The sequence below is a fragment of the Podarcis filfolensis genome, assembly GCF_964270895.1.
Source record: "Podarcis filfolensis genome assembly, chromosome: 12".
NCBI classification, from domain to species: domain Eukaryota; kingdom Metazoa; phylum Chordata; class Lepidosauria; order Squamata; family Lacertidae; genus Podarcis; species Podarcis filfolensis.
In genome coordinates this window covers 25,288,268-25,310,018 of record NC_139614.1, presented here as the reverse complement: position 1 = coordinate 25,310,018, position 21,751 = coordinate 25,288,268, and the positions used below count along the sequence as shown (strand labels likewise).

The window sequence follows — 21,751 nt, the reverse complement described above, 5'->3', positions numbered from 1 at the left end:
CATTTCCAGGCCAGAGCAGGGTTTCCCCTAGCCAGGGACACAAAACGAAGGTCTCTGAGGCATAAAGACAGGCAGACAGGCAGCAGCTAAACTTAGGAAACTAATTGGGAGTTCCACACATCTTTGTTACTCTTTTGGCTTGCAGCCAGCTAAGTTTCACTCAAAGTAGACCTCAAATTAATAAATCCAAATTAGCTATGCCCATTAATTTCAATGGGTTTACTCTGAGTAGGCCTAGTGTTGGATACTGTCCTTTGTCTGCTAAACATCCTATGGCTGGTGCATGGGGGTGGTAATAAACTGATAATGAACTACAGGAGTGCCAACTTGAATAAAATATTGGGGGGGAGGTAAGCCCCACCCCAAATAATTGATATATGACATGGTGTGTGCACACCATTTGAATGGCAATGCCCATCAACTTGGAGGGGGGCTCAAATATTTCATGGGGGGCAAAGCTCCCTCAGCCCCTGGGAGTTGGCTCCTATGATGAGCTATCACCAATCTCTCTTCTGTGTCTAATACGGTGAGAAATAATTTTTGTGCCCTGCTACCCTGTTTTAATTAAAATGGGTCCTTCACTCCGAGTTGGATCTAAGTTGCTAAACTATCCCGTTTTCCTGTAGGTCTGTGTAGGAGTATTTGCCTATATTTTACACAGTTCTTTTTTTTTACTGCCATCTCTCTCGGGAATCTCATCATGGGATCTCTCCTCCTCCACTCTTGAACGAGTCCGTTTTTTCATTCAAGTGCTGTTTATTCATCTGTAGCTGGATTATGTCTGTTCACAATCTGATTTATTTCAGCCGGCCCTGAAATTCTGAATTGGCCCTTTGCCCTGGTTTCCACACTAAACCTTTGTCAGCGATACTCTCAGTTTCCATAGCTGCTTTGTCCTCTTCATTGCTCCCTGGGTACATTTATCCTTTCACTCGCTCCTGTGTTTTAAAGGCCAGCTAAAAGGGCCGAGAAGCAGAACTATACTAGCATAGTATAGACTAGCATCCACACTGATTCATCAGATATCCCAGATTAGCCTGGAAAAAAATACTGGGGTTGTTTTTATTATGCATTACTGATATCTGGCTGGGCAGTAATATTAAGAAGAGTCTCCTGCTGGATCGGCCTGGCATTCTCTTTCTACGATGGCCAACCAAATAACTCTGGAAGCCTAAAAAGCATGGGGGCAATAGCCTTCCCTCTGTGTTGCTCCCCAGCAATTGGCATTGAGAGGCACATTGCCTCTCATAGTAGAGATAACATATAGCGTGATTAGCAGATCTACACTAAGCACACAAGCACACACAAAATGAATTCAAAAATAAAACTCCAAAATCATTTGCTCATAGGGTGTCTTCATGTTACCTCCTTAGAGTGCAGTGAAATTTGTTGGGGGGTTTTCAGGGTGCTTGACAGCTCTTCCACCTCCTGCTCCAAAGCTGTTCACATCAGCATGGATTCATTAGTGTCAGATTTTGTTTCTGTTTGTGTATATACATCAGTGGGCACTGACGAGGCGGCGATGTCTTTATCCTATGCAAAGTTGCTTGTGTCTTGGCTAGCGACGAATTAGGAATGATTCAAAAGTTCCATTCAGTGGGAAGCTTTATTGAGAAACAGTGTCTCCCAAGCAGAAGTATTTTACGACAAACAACAGAATACATATGCATTCTGGGTAATGTCCATGTGAACACAGATCAAAAACCCTGTACTGGGAATGCAGTGAGTGGACTGCAAACAAGAGTGTAGATGCAGTCTCACAGTGAAAACTAAACAACAGAAATAAAATTGCAGCAATAATGACATCTAGTGGTGAGGAAATGTATACAAACCAAACACATACAAAATGACCAGTTTGCATCTGATGGCTCAAGTAGCACTGCTTATTTGATACATAAAGAAGCTGGACTTTTAACCAACTGGAAGTTGGTTAAACCAGCCAAGTTCACGTTGAACTAATTTAAGAATGCAAGAGGCTGCTTGAACTGCTTCATTGGATCTGCGCAAGTTCTAATAAGAACATAAGAAAGAGCTTTGAAACTGCATGCACATATATTTTGTATATTTTGCCTGAAAGGCAGGCTAAAACAATCTTAAAACAAACCATCTTCAATCCACAATACAGGCTCTAAATAATTGTCCGTATTTGTACATCAATATATACAGTTTGCAGAGGTGGAAGTGGGCTTGATCTGCCTATACAGCGCTGGACCCAGGAAATCCGGTTGGCACCTTTAGGTGGGATCAAGAAAGGAAGAGAAAGGAAGAGACAACAGGAAGAGCCTATTTCTGCTTGATCTTCCTGCTCCTCCATAATCGGCTCAGATGCTCCCGCATTTCATGAAGCTGGAGAGATAGATAAAATCCCACAGTCAGAGCCATCAAAGTGAGCTTCTTTCATTACTTCTCACCCCCCCCCAGATCCACCAAGTAATTCAACTTATTGCCCCTTTAGTCTTAAGGCCCCACAAGGCCATCTTCAGGAAGGAGAACCTCCAGTGGAGATCGGGAGGAAATGTTCTCTGGTCTTTCTTCTTGCTTCCCATCCCAGGGTTCTGTGGACTTCTAATGCCAAGCTCCACTCACATGTTGAATACTCACATCGTAATGCAGGCCAAGACTGTAATAGGCTTCCAAGCAAATATAATTGGTGGCTTTGATGGCCTGGGACTTCTCTAGCCGGTCTGAAGACCTCATGTACTGTCGGAAGTGCTGAGGAAGGAAAAAGCAGCTCAGAATCATTGCACAGGACAAAGAAATCTCCCAAGTCTATTATCGTGCTCTTTGAGAGCTGTGCCCCTGGGTTTGATTTTAAAGAACTCTACATGGACCTAGCAGTTCGAAAGCACGTCAAAGTGCAATTAGATAAATAGGTACCGCTCCGGCAGGAAGGTAAACGGCGTTTCTGTGCGCTGCTCTGGTTCGTGAGAAGCGGCTTAGTCATGCTGGCCACATCACCTGGAAAAACTGTCTGCGGACAAACGTCGGCTCCCTTGGCCAGTAAAGTGAGATGAGCGCCGCAACCCCAGAGTCCTTTGCGACTGGACTTAACTGCCAGGGGTCCTTTACCTTTACATGGACTTTGTTTTCCAGAAAATGCAGCAATTCTGCAGACATTCTGGGGAACAGTTAAACTGGCTCAAAACATACTGAGTATGCGGAATGCATTTTGAAAGAGGTCTAGTCAGTGCTTTTTTCTGGGGGTACACAGGGGTACACATACCCCTAAATATTTTGTGAATCTAAGTTTGATGCCATTGAGGGGCAGTATTTCAATATGAGTCGGAAAATGAGAGCACCCCTAACATTTTTTTTAGAAAAAAGCACTGGGTCTAGTCATCCAGCCAGAGAGACACAGCCCCCATAGGGAACAATTTCACTAATAAAATACCCCCCAGTGGTAAGATCTCCCTGCCAGTCCAGGGACAGTCCCGGGTTTACATAAGCTGTCGCGGTTTCTGATTTGATCCTGGAATGTCCCGCTTTCCCTTAGGATGTCCCTGTTTTCATTGGAGAAATGTTGAAGGGGAAGTCTCTTATTTTCATTGAAGAAGTGTTGGAGGGTGTCGAATAGGACATCCCTATTTTCATTTGAGAAATGGTGGAGGGTAGGCAGTCTGTCCACCAGCACACCACACTTGAAAGGAATAGACTCAACATTCAACACTCACCTCCAAGATCTTCAGAAGGTGGTGCATTGTGGGGGCCTCTGAAAGCAGCCCCCTGAGCATTGCACCCAGGGCTTCAGAGGCTCCTCTGCAAAGGGCCTGCAAGCAACAGAAAGCAAGCAACGTCATTGCTACACAGCAGATCTCCATCCCCAAACAGAGCAGGCAGAAAAGGAGCTATGCAGAGCCTTTTCGCTCAGACTGTCTAAGACAGTTCCTCCTTTGGGAAGGGGATCCACGCACAGAGGGTGCAAAGGTGGGCTTGTTGTCGTAATGCCTCCTCCTTCTTCATCTGAAATGCAGAAGTCTTTGCATTGCTCAAGATGAAATGTGCCTTAGTGGTTCAGCTCAGAGACAAGGGATTGGTGACCACAGACACAGCAGGTGTTTGTCAAGACGGTTGAAATTCAGTAAGAATTTACCTTGTCGCAAACAGCTTCACTTTCTGTGCTCTTTATAACGAGGCGTGACAGAGTGACTTGGAGCAGCTTCGCCTCTAGTTTCTCTGAGAGTGGAGGGCTGCTTCTGCTGTAAGGGGGGGAGGAAAAGCCAGGATTCTATTATGTGATGGAGAGAATATTCGTCAGGTTTAGCTGAAGTTGAGCTTGGCTCCATCATCCAGCCCAAAAGAAAGTATCCCTGAGAACCAGAGGGGGAAAGATATGCACATTTGGGTGACATTTCAGAGGAACTAGTACAATTTAATCCAAAAAGGAAAAAGAAAACCTCAAGGTGTCTGTTGGTTTCTGTACCTGTTTATAACTATCATAAACAAGGTTGCAGTTCCCACGGCAGCAGGAGTCTGCCCACAGCCTCCCAGCCCAGCCAGACTTCCTTGCATCTGTGGTATTTGAGAATGCTCAGGTGGACTGGGAAGCTTCTAGGAGTTTTGTCTAGTCAGCAGCGAAGGCAGGACTTTATTTGAAATGGATAATAAAGTAAAAGAAAAAAAACATCTCTGCTATTATTTAAGTTAAGTAAGGTCAGTCATCGGTCCTTGTAAGTTCAGGGGGGGGGAGATCCTTACCCACCCTTAAAAAAAAAGTAGCAGAAAATCTCACCCCACATGCATGCGGGATGATGAATCTGCAAAAATGTGACCGATTTTTTTTGCCACACCGTTTGCCAAAACAACTGATGCACCCATAATGTAGGAACCTATAGGAAAGTTGCTCTTGGAAAGAGGCTATCTGGATCCAAACTCTGCCAAGGGGATGGAAACTTGCAAGCGTAGTTGCTCTAAAGGCAGAGGCCTCCCCATTGATGATGAAAGAAAAAGAGAATATCATTTTCCTAGGCTGCAAGCAGATTTATAGCACAGTCTATTTGAAGCACATGTCTACTTAGAAACAGGGCAATTCCCCCAAGCCTGCCTGAGGCCAGCTTCTCTAAAAGACCTGTGGAGGGTTGTTAGGAGAGTCAAAAGCTCTTCCCAGAACCTCCTCAGAGCCAATAATCCTCAGCGCCTTGCTCACCCACTTCTTGATTTGCCAGGATTTGTGGCTAGTGGAGCACAATCTGCTTCTTTGTAGTGCATTTGCTCACTCCAGGCCTTTTCCTTTGCTTCTGACTGCTCTATGGCATGGGGAAAAAATCTCCTGTTCCACCAGACTCCTACCACAACTTACCTCAGATTTGCGATTGCATTCATGCAGCTGGTAAAAATGAAAAAGGCAAGGGGATGGTCTTTGTATCGCTCCATCAGGCCCTTGAAGAGATGGGGGGGGACACACAGAAGAAATAGAAATCAGCTGCACGTAGTTCCTCTCAGCTCCCTAAAGTAGTTTACTTATAACTTCGCCACCAACTGACTTTGAGCTGTTTTCTTGATATTGGACATGCAAGCAAGTTATCAAGCATAAAATGCAACTCCACAAAACCCATATCTGTACAGTATCAATGTGAAGGTTTCCATGTGCAGAAGAGGCCACATATCCCAGGCACCCACATGTTACACGTAGACTTCTCCACAGAGAGAGGTTCTAGACATGCAGGTCCTCCATTTCCATTGTTCTCTTCTCTGCCGTGCACTAGCCTTACCCACCACCAGAATATCTTGCAGAAAATCCACTGCTAAGATCTCTCCTATCCACCCTGTGGGTGATACCTTCTCAAAGTACTACCTCACTCACCACTATCTTCTTTGCAAGGTCCTCCTTTGCCATGATGGGCTTCCTTTCTGCTTCTATTGCTGCTAAGAAATTGATGGCCATGCCGATCCCCTGGAAGTTATAAAAGGCAAGAAGCCATTAAAGTGATGGAAAGAGATCTTTGACGGCTTGCCTGAAACAGCCCCGGTGCCTCCTCACGCTGGAGATGGAAGCCAACATAAATGGCACCCACCACGCCCATAAGCGCCTAGTAGGAAGCTCCAAATTCGTACAGGGAATGTGTTTCACTGTGTTGGCAGCCAGGTGGGGATGACTGTACCCTTTCGCCATGGTCTTCCCATACTTCCAGGGAAGGAATTGGTCCCCCTTCCACTGGAGTCTGCGGGGTGACTTTGCTGTTCTTTTTCAATAAGGATTGCAGTCGTTGAAGCCTAGAGCAAAATGAGGAAGTAGGTGAGAAATGAGACTCGCAGACTCCTCCCCTGTTACATGACTGCAGTGCCCCTGAGCCACGTCAAGGTTCAAGATGTGACATGAATTCCCACTTGTCACCGGTAACTATTTGCATCTTCTTGATCTTAAAATGGTTCAGATTGCTGGCAAGCTGGTATCTCAAACTGTCCTGGGAAGGGAGTGTTTTCCTCAAGCCCAGAGGCAGGGGCTAAAAGGGGGAAGCTGCTGTGTTTACCATGGTCCTGACTGAGAAAGCCAATCTTAGCTAGGGAAGAAATAGCCCCCTACCCCCTGTGAGGGACTGGCATGAACCATCATAAACGATGAGACAAGCACAATGCAGAAGCTGTGGGAGAAAAGTCCTACTTACATGTTTGTTGATATGGTTCTTCCTTTTTGAGCAATATCAATAAATATGAGCAGGTAGCTGGCTAGCTTCCAGGAACCAGGTCCAGCAATGCTCTGAGGCTTACCTGTCCGGTGAGTTAGCAGGGGGTGACGTCACAGTGGAGGTCATCTCACAATGGCCTTAGCAGCCTGATATTGGAAGCCTTGGGCTCACTCATTCCTAAATTACAAACAGAGCTAGTGAAAGTTTAATGAAGCAACCGTTGTGGGACATTTTGCAGTCAGACCTAACAATGCGTGTCTATGCTAGTTAGTAAATGAAGGGGTTAAGGACCACAGAGCTGTGAACTGCTAGAGAAGGCTTGGCTAGGTCATGCCGCCTCACCTTTGGGGAGGGAGGAAGTAAGCCTTGTTTCCTGTTCCTTTCTCTCCCTCTACACTTTGAACCATGTAACTGACCAGACGCATGATGCTGGCGGTTTGTGCCCAGACTCCATGTTTGAAGATACTTTTTGTAGTTTGTGCTTTAAAAACGTTTTACCTGTTTCTGATGTGGCGTTGAATGATGCATCAGTAAGACCTCTGGTTACTGTAAATAAAGCAGTTGAACTTACTTCAGTTTGTGGTATATTCACTGTGAGAGGCGTAGAGGTGGTGGAGCACATTGTGAATGCTTAATACTGGAATATTTACAGATGTAACAACCGGTATTTCCCCACTTTGCAAACATTGCATATATTTCAGCTTTAAACTCTGCTTGGGGGCTCTTTTGGCTACAGAGTGAGACAAGTCCAGCGCTTTTTGAATTCAGGCAGTCAGCCATTTTTAATTTCATAGTTTCCCATGGGGGACATCAGGATTAATTGGCATTCCCCAGTTAAAGTGGTACCTCGTGTTACATACGCTTCAGGTTACATATGCTTCAGGTTAGGTAAAGGTAAAGGGACCCCTGACCATTAGGTCCAGTCGTGGCCGACTCTGGGGTTGCGGCACTCATCTTGCTTTATTGGCCAAGGGAGCCGGCGTACAGCTTCCGGGTCATGTGGCCAGCATGACTAGGCCGCTTCTGGCGAACCAAAGCAGCGCACGGAAACGCCGTTTACCTTCCCTCCGGAGCGGTACCTATCTATCTACTCGGTGGCGTAGCGTGGGGGGTGCAGGGGGGGCCGTCCGCACCGGGCGCAACATCTGGGGGGGGCGCGCTCGCGCTCGCACTCGCAGCTCTCTGCCCCCTGCTAAAATCCACGGGTTAGGGGGCGCAAATTACTTCCCTTGCCCCGGGTGCTGACAACCCACGCTACGCCACTGTATCTACTTGCACTTTGACGTGCTTTCAAACTGCTAGGTTGGCAGGAGCAGGGACCGAGCAATGGAAGCTCACCCCATCACAGGGATTTGAACTGCCGACCTTCTGATCGGCAAGTCCTAGGCTCTGTTGTTTAACCCACTACAGACTCCGCCAACCCAGAAATATTACCTCGGGTTAAGAATTTTGCTTCAGGATGAGAACAGAAATCGTGCAGCGGCAGCGCAGCGGCAGCAGGAGGCCCATTAGCTAAAGTGGTGCTTAAGGTTAAGAACAGTTTCAGGTTAAGAACAGACCTCCAGAACGAATTAAGTACTTAACCCGAGGTACCACTGTATTTCCGAACAGCTGTGCCATCTAGTGGCCATAGAGATTACTTCCAGCAAGCTCAAAGCAATGCATATGAGATTCAGGTGACCTTCACAATGCCCCTTTGAGATAAGTTTAGATGTGGGGAAGGGCCACAGCTCAATGACAGAACTTCTGCTTGCAGGGGGAAACTCCAGGTTGAATCGCTGGCAACTCCAGGCAGGTCTGAGAATGTCTCTAGACTGAAACCTTGGAGAGCTGCAGCCAGTCCATATAAACAGTACTGAGGAAGATTGGTTTGACTTGGTATATGATTCCAATGTTCCTATGAGGGATGATAACGTGCCCAGGGCCAGCCAGCAGGTTTCATGAATGAACCCTTTTCCTGTTGGATATTTTAAAAAAATGCAGTGCAAAAGCATATTTTACCAGTGAATATTCTGACCACTAATGTGACTGTTGAAAACTCATATTAGGGCAATATCTTTCTTAAACCAATCAAAAATCACAAAATAGTATGCAAGCTTTTGAGTTCTCTGGAATTCTCTATCAGTTTCATCATTTTATGTGGGGGAAGGGATTGATGCCATTCATCTGGCTGGCAGGCCTTTTGAAGCTAATGGTCTCCCCTGGTTTGTTTATTTATTGAATTGAACTTCAGATAATGGCAAAGGCAACAATATATGGAAACTGTGAAGAATGAGTTCATGAGACAAGTGCCTCACTTACTGAACAACTCAGGAACACCCTTCCTGACACCACATGAGAGTTTCTTGCAACTTTTATGGGAAAAGATTGGAAAAGGGAGAGGTGGAAATTTGAATTATTTTTTTTAAGTATTGATAAACATGGTTGACAGGAAATGAGATTGGAAGGTGTTGACTTAGGTGTGAATTAAGCATTGTATAATAAATAATTATGGGTTGATATCCTAATACATAAACACAGTGAAGAAATTTGGAGGAAATAAGAAATAAGGATTGAATGTTTCTTGATACGCTATTGGAGGTAATATGATGTTGGACTAGACAACTGTTGTGGACTATTATATATAAAAACTATAGAAGAATCTCCTTTGAACTTCTTGTATTGAAAGAAATCAATGAACTGGAGAGTTCTGGATTGATGACTGGAAAAATATCACCTTACAGAGGGAGGAACTGCTGGATGTTAATCTAGATGGAACATTTGAGTATTCTGAAGAATTATTGTATATGTTGAAAGTCTTTTTTACCTATTTCTTTCTGTTTTATCTTTCTTTCTCTCTTTATACCTTTATTAGTATCTATATTATTCTCTGTATCATTGTATTTTGAAAAGTCTGAATAAAGCTATAAAAAAGAGAGAGAGAGTTTCTTTTACTTCCTGCGAAGCCTGTAATGTGATGAACATTGTGGGCAGACTGTTTAAACTATGCACTGAGACACAGATGATGTGCTTTCTGAAATAATTCTGGCTTGGACTGGTTCTGTATTGTGCAAAAGGTTATGCTCTGCCCTTGTTTAGTATTTTACAGTCACGGAGAGCTAAGATAAAAACGGAAGTGCAGAGCTGTTGAATATTGACAGTCAACAGGGTATGTTAGCTGGGCATTTTAATAAAATGTATTTTTTGAAACAGATTCACCTGTTGTAAAAATTAGGTATTGGTAGCTGGCATGGGTTTTTTCCCTATTTTGGCTCAGTGAGAAGAGAAAGGGAGGCACACTCCTATTCCACTCCTATTGGTACTAGTGGTATTTAATGTTTTCTTATGCAAAGCCGCCCTGTGCTCCAGATTGGAAGAAGCATGAGGTCTAAAAATATCCAATAAATAATTTTAATCCTTCTCAGGCATTATGGCATGATTACAATCATGGGTGTTCCATTCTGGGGGAGTGGCAGGATTGGGACCGCTGCCCTAACTCTGTTCAGCTCAGTCATGTGACCTGGCATCCCTGACATTGATGCCGAAATCCAGCATCACCTGAGCTCTGCGAGTGCAGCTTTCTCCCAATTGAAGTGCAGAGTGCTTGAGGACTGGGACATTCGCAGGGAAACCAAAATGCTTGTATACAAAGCTATGGAACTACCATAGCTGTATGCTTGTGAAATGTGGACCACTTATAAACGCCATCTCCAACTCCTCGAAAGATTCCATCAACGATGTCTCCGAAAATTTTTACGCATCACTTGGGAAGACGGGCGAACTAATGTCAGTGTACTGGAAGAAGCAAAGATCACCAGTGTCAAAGCAATGATTCTTCAACATCAACTTCGTTGGACTGGTCATGTTGTGCGGATGCCTGATTATCATCTTCCAAAGCAACTACTCTATTCTGAACTTAAAAATGGAAAGCATAATACTGGTGGTCAACAAAAGAGGTTTAAAGACTCTCTCAAGGCAAATCTTAAAAAATGCAGTATAAACACTGGCAACTGGGAAACACTGGCCTGCGAGCACGCCAGTTGGAGAACAGCCTTTACCAAAGGTGTCATGGACTTTGAAGGCGCTTGAACGCAGGACGAAAGGGAGAAATGTGCTAAGAGGAAGGCATGCTTGGCAAACCCTCACCGTGATCAACTCCCACCCAGAAACCTATGTCCCCACTGTGGAAGGACGTGTGGATCCAGAATTGGCCTCCACAATCACTTATGGACTCACTGTAAAAACTGTGTTTATGGAAGACAATCTTACTTGGCTATGAGTGATCGCCGAAGAAGAAGAAGGGTGGTGTGAGTCAGACTCTATTGTAAAAGCTTGTTTTCCCTCGGCCAGGCTTAGACCTGGCTCACGTGGCAGCAGCCACACCCCTGAACAGAGTTTGGAACAAGAATAATTTACACCAGTTTAATTTGAGCAGCTGTAAATTTCGCCGACATCCTACACTTAGGATTGCTCCAATAGGAACAAGCAGAGATGCTGGAGGTTACTTTGATGGTTCTAGAAAAGCAGCCAATAGCCTTAAGTGATTTTGAAAGGAGAGAACCATTTAGGAATCGGAGTTCAGCTTTTTCCCCATTCCCCCACTGGCTGGGAGTGAGTGTGAAAGAAGAATATTCAGTCTTATCTTGGAGCTGGACTTGGAGACTATTATCTATCGCAGTGTAAATGCTGTGAGGCCATTTGTCTTATACTCAGCCTGTATATGTGTGTAAATAAAACCATACATCACAAAAAAGACAACACAACAGTTTTAAGTGAGCTTCATCCTAAATAAACTTAACCTGAGAGATGTTCTGGCACCCCTGAAATCACTCACCAGAGCTTCAGGTGTGCACAGGGCCGGATGAGGTTTGATGAGGCCCTACTGAAGGTAATGGGGCCATTTATATATCCAGCTGTCCTTTGTCAACAACAACCAAAATTGTGTTGAATATATGCTATATGGTAATTTGTGGACCAAATATGTCCATACACAACACACAACACTGTTGCTGTACGCAGGTTTGATTTTATTTGTTTTTTATCTTATATTTTGGAAATGTACATCCAGTTGTTGGTTTTTTTATTATTTGGGGGGAGGCAAAGAGAGTGGGGCCCTAAGCTATAGCTTGTTTAGCTTAAATGTAAATCCAGCACTGGGTGTGCATAACCACGTTTATTAAACAGTCACAGAAATGTTACTGCTGCTACCATAAATCTAAGGGCTCAAGTTTCTGAAACATTACAAACCTAGTGCAGGTGGGGATGTTACCATTTTATTCAGTGATAGGGAACCTGCTGGACATCAGCTCCCATCAGCCTTGCCAGCATGGCCACTGTTCCAGGGTGATGGGGGATGTAGTCTAGCAACACCTTGAGGGCCACAGGCTCCTCATCCATGGTCATAATTGCTTATGGCAAGGCAGCATTATGCTGTTGTTGTTTATATTTTGAAAAATATTGTGATTCCTTATGATTATCATGTTCTGTATTTCCAGGTACTGTGACCTTTGTTCTTCATCGGTGAATAAACCTGTGTTTTTTTAGGTAAGGCTGTGACTGTCCTGAGATGAAGTCACTTCCACCTTGTGACAGTGTCCATTCAACGTGGGAGAGATTCAGAATGAGGAAATCATCCACAGCGTAGCTGAGGTGATTCAAGGGCCGAGCTTGATGAAACATCAGGAAGCTGTGCTCTTAAAGTTGAAGGAAGCAGAGGATGCAGTGCTGCCTAGTTAATCCTTTCCACCCTGGGCATCTTTCAGATTCACCACACAAACATTTGAAATTTGCAGGTGAGTGGGTGGGAAGGAATATAGTTACTATACATTAAGCAACTTTCCTGAGCTTCGATGTACGGCTTTGCATTTATAAAACAGTTCCATGAGATCTGCAAGTTTGCTCTTCTATTCCTCCACTCTTTTCTCTAAAAAATAAAAGAATTATTCCCGCAAGGAAATTTATTATAGTGATAGGAGGTGAATAACTTTGTTTGTGACAAGCCCTTGTAATTCTATCATACAAATGAATCAATATGCAAAACTGTGCTAAAACATAGCCCTGTTCACTGAATTCATCAATAGATATATCATTTGGATATAGAAATATAATCTAGTAACCAGCTAGTCTTCCATATGTCAATAGTGCTTTTTTCAGTTCTTTCCCATCAACATATATTTTATCTGTGTGCCTTTTATTGTATCATGTTGTCTGAAACTGAGCTAGATATAGCAGGAAATGTTATGCAACTCTATACAAGTTATTTCAGTTTTGTGACAGATCATTGTGGAGAATTACGTATGTAGGACTCTGCCGCTGACCTTCCAAACCGTGTGTGTGTGTGTGTGTGTGTGTGTTTCATGTCACCCCAATCTCTGAGCATTGTAAGATTCTAGGAGTACCATTTGGACAATGAGGCACAGCAGAGACTGTGGTATTGTAATGATATACCATTTATTTACACATATATGCAACCTGAGCCCTAGAGAGAAGGAGTTCAGCGAATTCACATCTCCTGCTTCTCCCCATAGGTGCAGCAGTCTTGGATCCAAAACAGCAAAAAGCCATGCTCTCTGCCCCTATAACGGCCTGTCAGCCCACATGGTTCTTTGACCCCCACTTTCTCTGCAGCTTGCCAACTCCAAACTAAACTCCCTCCTCGCTTAAGGTAAAGGTAAAGGGACCCCTGACCATTAGGTCCAGTCGTGACCGACTCTGGGGTTGCGGTGCTCATCTCGCTCTATAGGCCAAGGGAGCCGGCGTTTGTCCACAGACAGCTTCTGGGTCATGTGGCCAGCATGACTAAGCCACTTCTGGTGAACCAGAGCAGCGCACAGAAATGCTGTTTACCTTCCTGCCGGAGCGGTACCTATTTATCTACTTGCACTTTGACGTGCTTTTGAACTGCTAGGTTGGCAGGAGCCGGGACCGAGCAACGGGCGCTCACCCCTTCGCGGGGATTTGAACCACTGACCTTCATGATCAGCAAGTCCTAGGTTCTGTGCTTTAACCCACAGCGCCACTCGCGTCCCTTCCTCCTCGCTTACATCAGGCCAAATGGAAACCCTAAACCTTTCACAAACCCTTTTTGTCTGCACCCACTAACACATGGCTGCAGGAGGGGCTCCACTCCCCTTCCTGTCTGTCGTGGAGTGGTGTCATAGTGCTTTAAATGTATAGTGTGAATGTGGTTGGAGATGTCACAACCATAGGCTGTGGACTAAATCAAATGAACATATTGGTTACTACAACAAAGGGATTTCCATGCAGAGGTTTTGAATCATCTAAAGAACCAGTAATGTGTGTTTAAAATGAATAAATAAAGAGAGTTGGCAGATTCCTCATTTCTTCTTTCTTCTACTGTGATGCTTTAATAAACTGTAGATTTGCTAGTGGTAGAAACGCCCACTATTAAAGCCGTTCACTCTAACATGAAACATTGGGAAGTCTTGTTGGGCTCGTGGCATTTTCCCTCCTCTGTCCTTGCATAATATTATTTGGTTCAGACAAGGTCATGGCTAATTTGTAAGATGTTCAGTTATCCTAGGCTGTTTGCAACGACCTTGTTAAGTTTATTTTTCTTCTGTTGTTGGAGTATATGTTATAATATGTCGTAAACCTAAAATCTTTTTTAAACACCTGTGACCTTGGTAGCTGTAATATAGTTGCACGAGGCTGGGTTTGCTGGGTTAGCCTTCAAAATCAATGAAACGTGTTTCTAATGAACCGTACAGGTAAGGGAGCAAAAAATGTCATTGTGGTTTTTTCTACATTAGAACAAATGCATTACTTATTAGTGCTGCACCCAAATGACTAAGCTGATATAATTCCTGATGGGCCCTTTCAGTTATTGATCACATGATCCATGCTGATTGCTTTTATGAACACAGATAGCATCCATAATTCCCTGTCAGGTTACAGTGGCGCCCCGCAAGACGAATGCCTCGCAAGACGGAAAACTCGCTAGACGAAAGGGTTTTCCGTTTTATGAGCTGCTTCGCAAGATGAATTTCCCTATGGGCTTGCTTCGCAAGACGAAAACGTCTTGCAAGTTTGTTTCCTTTTTCTTAACACCGTTAATACAGTTGTGACTTGACTTCGAGGAGCAACTCATAGAACGCAGTGTACATAGTAGCCTTTTTTGAGGTTTTTAAAGACTTTGGTGATTTTTGAAGCTTTTCCAAAACTTCTTTTGCAGCCATTTGGTAAGTTAAGCTTTTAAAACTTTGGGGGGGGGGTTGGATTTTGGGTTGGGGTGTTTGGAATTCAAGGACTTGGTGTTGGGGAGGGGTTTGCAAGAATCTGGAAGCTTGTGTTTTTTTTCTGCATTTTTATGATTTTCTGTGACCATTGGGGCACTCTGCTGTTTTTTTAAAAAAAATCTGGATTTGAATTTCTGTGTGCTGGGTGACTGGGGGAACAGTTGGGGAGGGGTTTGCAAGAATCTGGAAGCTTGTGGTTTGTTTTCTGCATTTTTATGATTTTCTGTGACCATTGGGGCACTCTGCTGTTTTTTTTTAAAAAAATTGGGTTTGAATTTTGAAATGCTCTTTACAGTATGTGTGACTTTAAAGAGCACTTAATAAACTCTTGTTGTACCAAATTTGGCTTTGTTTGGACTTTTTTTTACCATAGGAACGCATTAATTGATTTTCAATGCATTCCTATGGGATTTCGTGCTTCGCAAGACGAAAAATTCGCTAGACGAAAAAATTTGCAGAACGAATTAATTTCGTCTTGCGAGGCACCACTGTATTAATGCAATAATTTGACTCATTAGACTTTCCTTCCCAGTATGCACCACCAGGGGAAATACTGAGGGAACATTTCCATCACCCATCGCAAACCCAGATGGCTGCTGGTGATTTCTAAGTTAAACATTACATATATGTAAGTGCAAGGTATCTTAACAATGTATCCATAGTTTATAAAATATTCTGGAAACTCAAATATGCATAATCTCTCCGCTTGTGGATTCTGCTCCCCCCAGTTAATTTATATGTACTGTCATTTCCCCATTAGATTTGCACAGAAATTGAGCTCACAAGACAGTGTCCTTGTCCTTAAAATGTAAACAGAAGGCTGCCTTTATATATGACACTTTTTTATACATGGAAAAATTATATTTTTCCCATCTTGGCATCCTTGCATGCATTCAGACGCTGCTTCGCACAGTTATAAAGTCACAGAAAGCACCTCTGCTGATTTTTAACATGACCAGTACAACTCTCTTTTTCCATATGGAGAGAGCGATTCGCGATTAGAGAGTTAAGAAATTTTCATGACTGAAAGAGCCCCAAGATGCAGCCTAGAATCAGGTGTGTCAGGTTTCTCTCCTACTTTACAAGTTTAGAATACAAGAGGTCACTGAAGAGAATGAACTTCCTTGCAGCAGTATAATCATCACACCCATTAAGATTTTTTACAGACATTTCTCACCCGCTGAGTGTTTCAAAGATAAAAAAATCTGATTTCAGGTAAATGTAGGGCTCCAAATCTCCCCTTGTGAATTGACAGTTTGAGTCAGGCTTTGCGCTGTTTAAAAACATCTTTAGTCTGCCATGGAACTGGTATGATGATGCCCCCAGATCCCAGTCACTCAACTTATTTTTGCTGTTTATTTTGACTGTCAGTGAATATGGTTGATGAGAGATTTCCAGGTACTGGAAGTATATCAGGGAGTAATAGTCTTCCTTTCTAATTATTATTATTATTATTACCACACACACACACACACACATACACATACATACACACACACACACATTTCAGGAAGGGAATGACTTCCAGTCTTATAGTTTTGTTAGTCTGCTTCAGTAAAAGCAACAGAATCTTGGAAGCTAATCAATTAATTCTGGCATTACAGTCCACAAAAGCATATGTCGTGATACGTCTGCTAGTCTTTAAGGTATCTCAATACTCTTTACTGTTCCCCCCCTCCCCCAGCAATAGACTTACAGTGTTGCCCCTCTCTACACTTTTACCTTTCTGAAGTGGATAGAAAATAAAAATAATTAGAGGGACATAATAGACTGAATAAGTTCATGCCACAATACACAAGTCTTTATGTGGCCACTTAATGCTGTCCTCCCTTCAGAAAGGGTAATCTGTGGCTGATACATACATATCATTCTGAAGAGACACAATCCTTCCATGACCATCGTATTGCCTCAGAATTGGACATGTGCCTCAAGATTCAAACACTCTATGTATAACTGAGGTGACAGAAGCCATGTTCAGGTGCTTCTGCCCACTCACATTGAAACAAAAGGTCCTGTATGGGGATATGCCCCTCATTCACGTTTCCCTGGGTTCACGCTCTGTGCGTAGCAATGTATGTGCCTAAAGCTCCATGCATTTCCCTCCCACCCCTCTTGGGTGGAGGAACTTTGGGTGCCTATATCCGTACACATATAGAGTCCTTTCACACACTGTCAAAAGTTGAAGATGGGGGAATGGCCACTGTGTGGGCTGGGAAAGGAAAGGGAGCCAACGTAAACCCCCCTCCACCATGCATACGGAACTGTCTAGCCTTCCTAGTGTCTTTGTGAGGGAAGTGTGCCATGATGTGAACAGCATATGATGGCATTTGTATGAGAGAATAAGAATGTTTTTCCCGTGCTAAGAATGTACCTCATGAGACAGAGACAACCACTTTTTTCCTTCAGGTGAGGGGGAACCAGATGCGGTCAAGCCAACTCCCACATAAAACTGAAGGCGATGTAGTCCCTGTATAAGGACTGCTACTATCTCACTTATGTGCATTTCAATTTGCCCTCAGTTATTCTCTTGTGGAAATTACAGAAGAACAAAACACTGCAGTTGGCCACACCAGTCGCCATTCTCAGACCACCACCCCTCAAAGAATCCTGGGCTTCTATCACCATAGCAATGAGCCACTTACAATCACTACGATATAAGCTATTTTGCCTTCATTGGATTTTGTACAATCCTAGTGGAGATTATGCGCTCCATGCACACTGGTGGTGTTTTATTATGATTACAGTATGCCCGGATCTTATGCGCGCTTAGCTCGCGTGATTTTGAGTATACGTGGGCAAGGTGGGGGTGCTCTCTCGAGATTTTGCAGGAAGTCAGCCCAAAGGCATCCCTAACACTCCCAGGGTTGGCGCACTGAGTAGGCCTTGCCCAAGAAACAAGGCCGAGAACTTAAATGCTCTTTTTGTGCTGAGTAGGCCCAAGCAGGACGCAGGTGGCACTGTGGGTTAAACCACAGAGCCTAGGACTTGCTGATCAGAAGGTCGGCAGTTTGAATCCCCACGATGGGGTGAGCTCCCATTGCCCAGTCCCTGCTCCTGTCAACCTAGCGGTTCAAAAGCACGTCAAAGTGTAAGTAGATAAATAGGTACCACTCCAATGGGAAGGTAAACGGCGTTTTCGTGCACTGCTCTAGTTCACCAGAAGCGGCTAAGTCATGTTGGCCACATGACCCGAAAGCTGTACGCCAGCTCCCTTGGCCAACAAAGCGAGATGAGCGCCACAACTCCAGAGTCGGCCACGACTGGACCTAATGGTCAGGGGTCCCTTTACCTTTACCTTAGGCCCAAGCAGACCTGGCATGAAAATAACTTTTAAGCTCTTAGTCTTGTTTCCAGGCAAGGTCTGTTCAACAAACCAGCTCTGGGACAGGTAGCATTGTTCTCTCTCTCTTCCCCCCCACCAACTACTTTATAGAAGGCAGGCTAGCTAGCCACAGGGTGGTTCTAAGGTTAACACGATTTTTGCCATATGCAATTTTTGCTATATGCATTACCCTTGGAGCCAAACCCCTGTGTAAGATGCAGCCCAGCTATGTTGTTGTCGTCATGATTATCTCTTGCAACTAGTATTGCATGATTGCATCTTAATCACCTAAGATTATATTTAAAGTCTTCACTATGATGATAACCTTGATGTCTCAGAAGCCCTGGGCAAACATGATTGATAGACTCTGGTGGAAATACAAGATGGGCAATGTTTTTCATGTGTTTGCTGAGCTAGCTCTCTCCATTCTCTGTAGGTACAAGGTCTTTCCACTCCTCTCCTTTTACGGTAAGAAGTAAACTACATTGACCTAGGAAAAGTTGCAAATCATGCCCTGCCCTGAAGTGTAAACTTCAATGACCTCCTAAGAGCAGCCAGATTATTTTATTTTGCTAGTTAAACCTTCCCTACAGTGTATGTATTGTATACATTTCCTTGAAGACAATTAAGATTTTTTTCTTTTTCTGAGCAAAGGGGAATGATCATGTCCTGCAAGGACAATTCTGTACAAGAACAAAATCTAGCATGATGCAATCATGCTGAAACTAATTAGGGCTGGATATAGTCAGTGGCCAGATGAGAGCCCAGCCATAGCAAAACCTGAATTTTGTGAAGTAAGAAGGGTGCAATATATATGCAACACACAGAATAAGTATAAACACGAAAGAAGATAGGGTATGTTACTCAGCTCAATTTCTGGGGCAAATCTGCCTGCACAGTTAAAGTCATAATGCCACAAACTGTGGAGTGGAATGGAAGCAAACTTTGATCAAGGAAACCGTGGGTGATTGTTTAAGCCAGGCGTGACCAACCTCGGCCCTCCAGCTGTTTTGGGACTACAACTCCCATCATCCCTAGCTAACAGGACCAGTGGTCAGGGATGATGGGAACTGTAGTCCCCAAACAGCTGGAGGGCCAAGTTTGGCCATGCCTGGCAAGCAGTCCTGAATATCTGCTTTAAGGGTTGGCATGCCTCAGTCTGCCTGGACCCCCTGCTGGAGCATGAGAACAGAAGGCTTGGCAAGGCTTTAGTCCAGCTGAAATTAGGTGCCAGGGTAAAGATAAGAGGCTGGTTAGCAGCTCTGAGTGACCGTCATGAGAGTCCTTATAAGCAGTGCTATTCTTCTAGAAAAAGAAGTGCCAGAACTCACCATGAACACTTCCCTTCTTCTCTTAGAATGGCAATGGTGCCCATCTGAGAGGGGCCAGAACTGAATTCTGGTGAGTTCCGGCTGGAAAAAAGCCCTGTTTGTATGGCTTGGGAATATGTCACTCCCAAAAAATCTTTAAATAAAAGTAAAATAAAATGTCTTTTACAGGAGTATTGTCCTATTTGACATTTACCAACAAGAGAAGTGAATTTCAATGAGAAAAGGTGGGGAGTGAACAGGGATCAAAAGGAGAATGCACTCAGTGCCTCAATCCTTGTTCTTTCTTCTTTCTTGATTTTTAAAAAGCTCTAAGGTTGCTGATTCACTTTTTTGCTTTCTCTTGGAGAAAAGACAGGCATTAAATCTGTCCCTGTTTGTGGTCATTTCTCTCTGAATCAGCAGCTGAAATGGAAAAATTTTGAGCAGATTGAGCTTTTATAGCTTTTGTTTAATTCTCCACACACACACATACACACACACACATATACCATAAGTATAATAGCAGCAAATAGAAATCAACAGCATATTATACATAGGTGAATATGGCAGAAGGGAGAAATATAAGAAACAGTATCTATTTCTCCCTTCCGCCATATTCTTGTATATATGCTCCAGTTTCCTTAAATGTTTCGTAAATGACTGGCGGAGCTATTCTAGGCGCAATTTTGGAATGATGGTAGAAGCTATATTTGGTGGAATTCCCCTCTAGAAATGAGTATATAAAATATGATGGTGATAAAGTATAGGAGCACTTTCAGGATGTGGACTTGATGACAAGTTTACGGGAGCAGCAATAAAACAATAAACCAGCAAGCAGCCACATGAGAAAAATGCAGAGCATATGTGCTACTTTAGAAGGTTGGCTGTGAAGCTATAGGCCACTAAGTAAGGTTCCGTCAGCTGCTGCTACCTTGAGGTTTTTTTTTTAATAAAAAGCAATAACCTGAGTTGTCAGTGCACAACCACATTGTTGATTGAATCAGACTAATGCAAGTGCATAACTGGGAAGCTGCCCTTGGCCCCAGTAATTGAGCTCCTGCTATGTTGGCATTAATACTTGTGGCTAGAAACTGGAGCGGCTGCTAACATACCTTGGCACTTCTCATGCTGTGAACTTAAATATTAGCAAATGTCTCGACTAATTGTTTCATTTTTCTAAAATGACAACACGGCTGTAATTGTTTGCAAAATGTTTGTGGAAATTTACAACTGAACTCCACTTTTCACTAACAAACATCACCCAGTTGCTGTCCACCAGATCCACAGACCTTCAGTTGGGCAGGTTGTTGCATGCCACCCCAATCCCTGAGTGGTGTGAGATTCTAGGGGTCAAAACACTTATGCAGGGTTCATGTTTCCTTCAGAAATGAGGCAAGGCGGAAACTGTGGTGTCTTTAGGATATGTGGTTTATTGACACATATATACAACCTGAGCCCACAATGGAGGGGCTTCCAGCATTACACTCCAGGAAAGTCCTGTTTCTCCCATGGCTGGGTACTGTATTCCCTGAGGAGGAGTTCCATTAATTAGTTCACTTTTCCACTTGTGAGTGCCTAATGCAAGATGGCATCAAGATAACCAAGACTGCAGAAATTGGCTGCATGGTCAACCCACATGTACACCCTCTGGGGCTGGAAAGGTTGCCCCCATGCCCTGATCAGCTAAGTAAAACTTACACTCCTGTATCCAGTCGTGTGTGTGTGTGCACGCGCGCGCATAAAATGGTCTTTGACATTGGTCTGATGGCCCCCAATTGGATGAGGATTGTGGATTTCAGCACCTATGTGTGTCTGTATGCCAATTACTGGTTTAGTGGAATCCATGACTCTGATGCTTATTATAAGGGTGAGGCAAGCTAGTTTTGTTATTTTCTGTTCTGTAGTCAAATTCCTAAACATATCTTTCCGCTGTTAGCCTTTTTCCTGGGTTTGTGTGCTTATGTTTATGTTTATAACCTCCTTGAGAAAGTATTGTGTTTATCCTGGCCTGGCATCTTAGAGTAATCTTGGTGCCTCTGAATCTGGTAGCTGGGTGCCACAGCCTGTGAAAGTTCTAGCTAGCTCCCTAAGTTCATTGACACTGAAATATCACGCCATGTTTGTTGATTTAAAAGATGCAGTGCATTTGTTCTCTGGGCCAAAGTATACTGTAATAACACAATGGTCTTATAATATGGTACACAGTATTTAGAGTTCAAAATGTGCCTCAGGATTTCCTGTGTGTGAAATGTCAGGCTG

General features: G+C 43.7%; 1 protein-coding gene across 3 annotated transcripts; it reads right to left on the bottom strand.

Annotated features, from left to right (window-relative positions):
- Nucleotides 1-3: 3 nt before the first annotated feature.
- LOC310745800 (uncharacterized protein) lies at nt 4-6,788 on the bottom strand. 3 transcript variants are annotated; one of them, XM_083578908.1, is made up of 8 exons: nt 6,706-6,788; nt 6,099-6,210; nt 5,801-5,890; nt 5,297-5,376; nt 4,091-4,196; nt 3,672-3,767; nt 2,602-2,712; nt 4-2,346 (listed from the first exon to the last, which is right to left on the bottom strand). In XM_083578908.1, exons 1-8 carry the CDS (start codon nt 6,747-6,749, stop codon nt 2,284-2,286), a joined length of 702 nt encoding a protein of 233 aa, XP_083435034.1. In that variant the 5' UTR covers nt 6,750-6,788; the 3' UTR covers nt 4-2,283. The 3 variants fall into 3 exon arrangements, with proteins under 3 accessions (XP_083435034.1, XP_083435036.1, XP_083435035.1); XM_083578910.1 differs by having other exon boundaries at nt 6,012-6,210; nt 6,706-6,721; XM_083578909.1 differs by lacking the exon at nt 6,706-6,788 and adding an exon at nt 6,603-6,694 and having other exon boundaries at nt 6,012-6,210.
- Nucleotides 6,789-21,751: the final 14,963 nt, after the last annotated feature.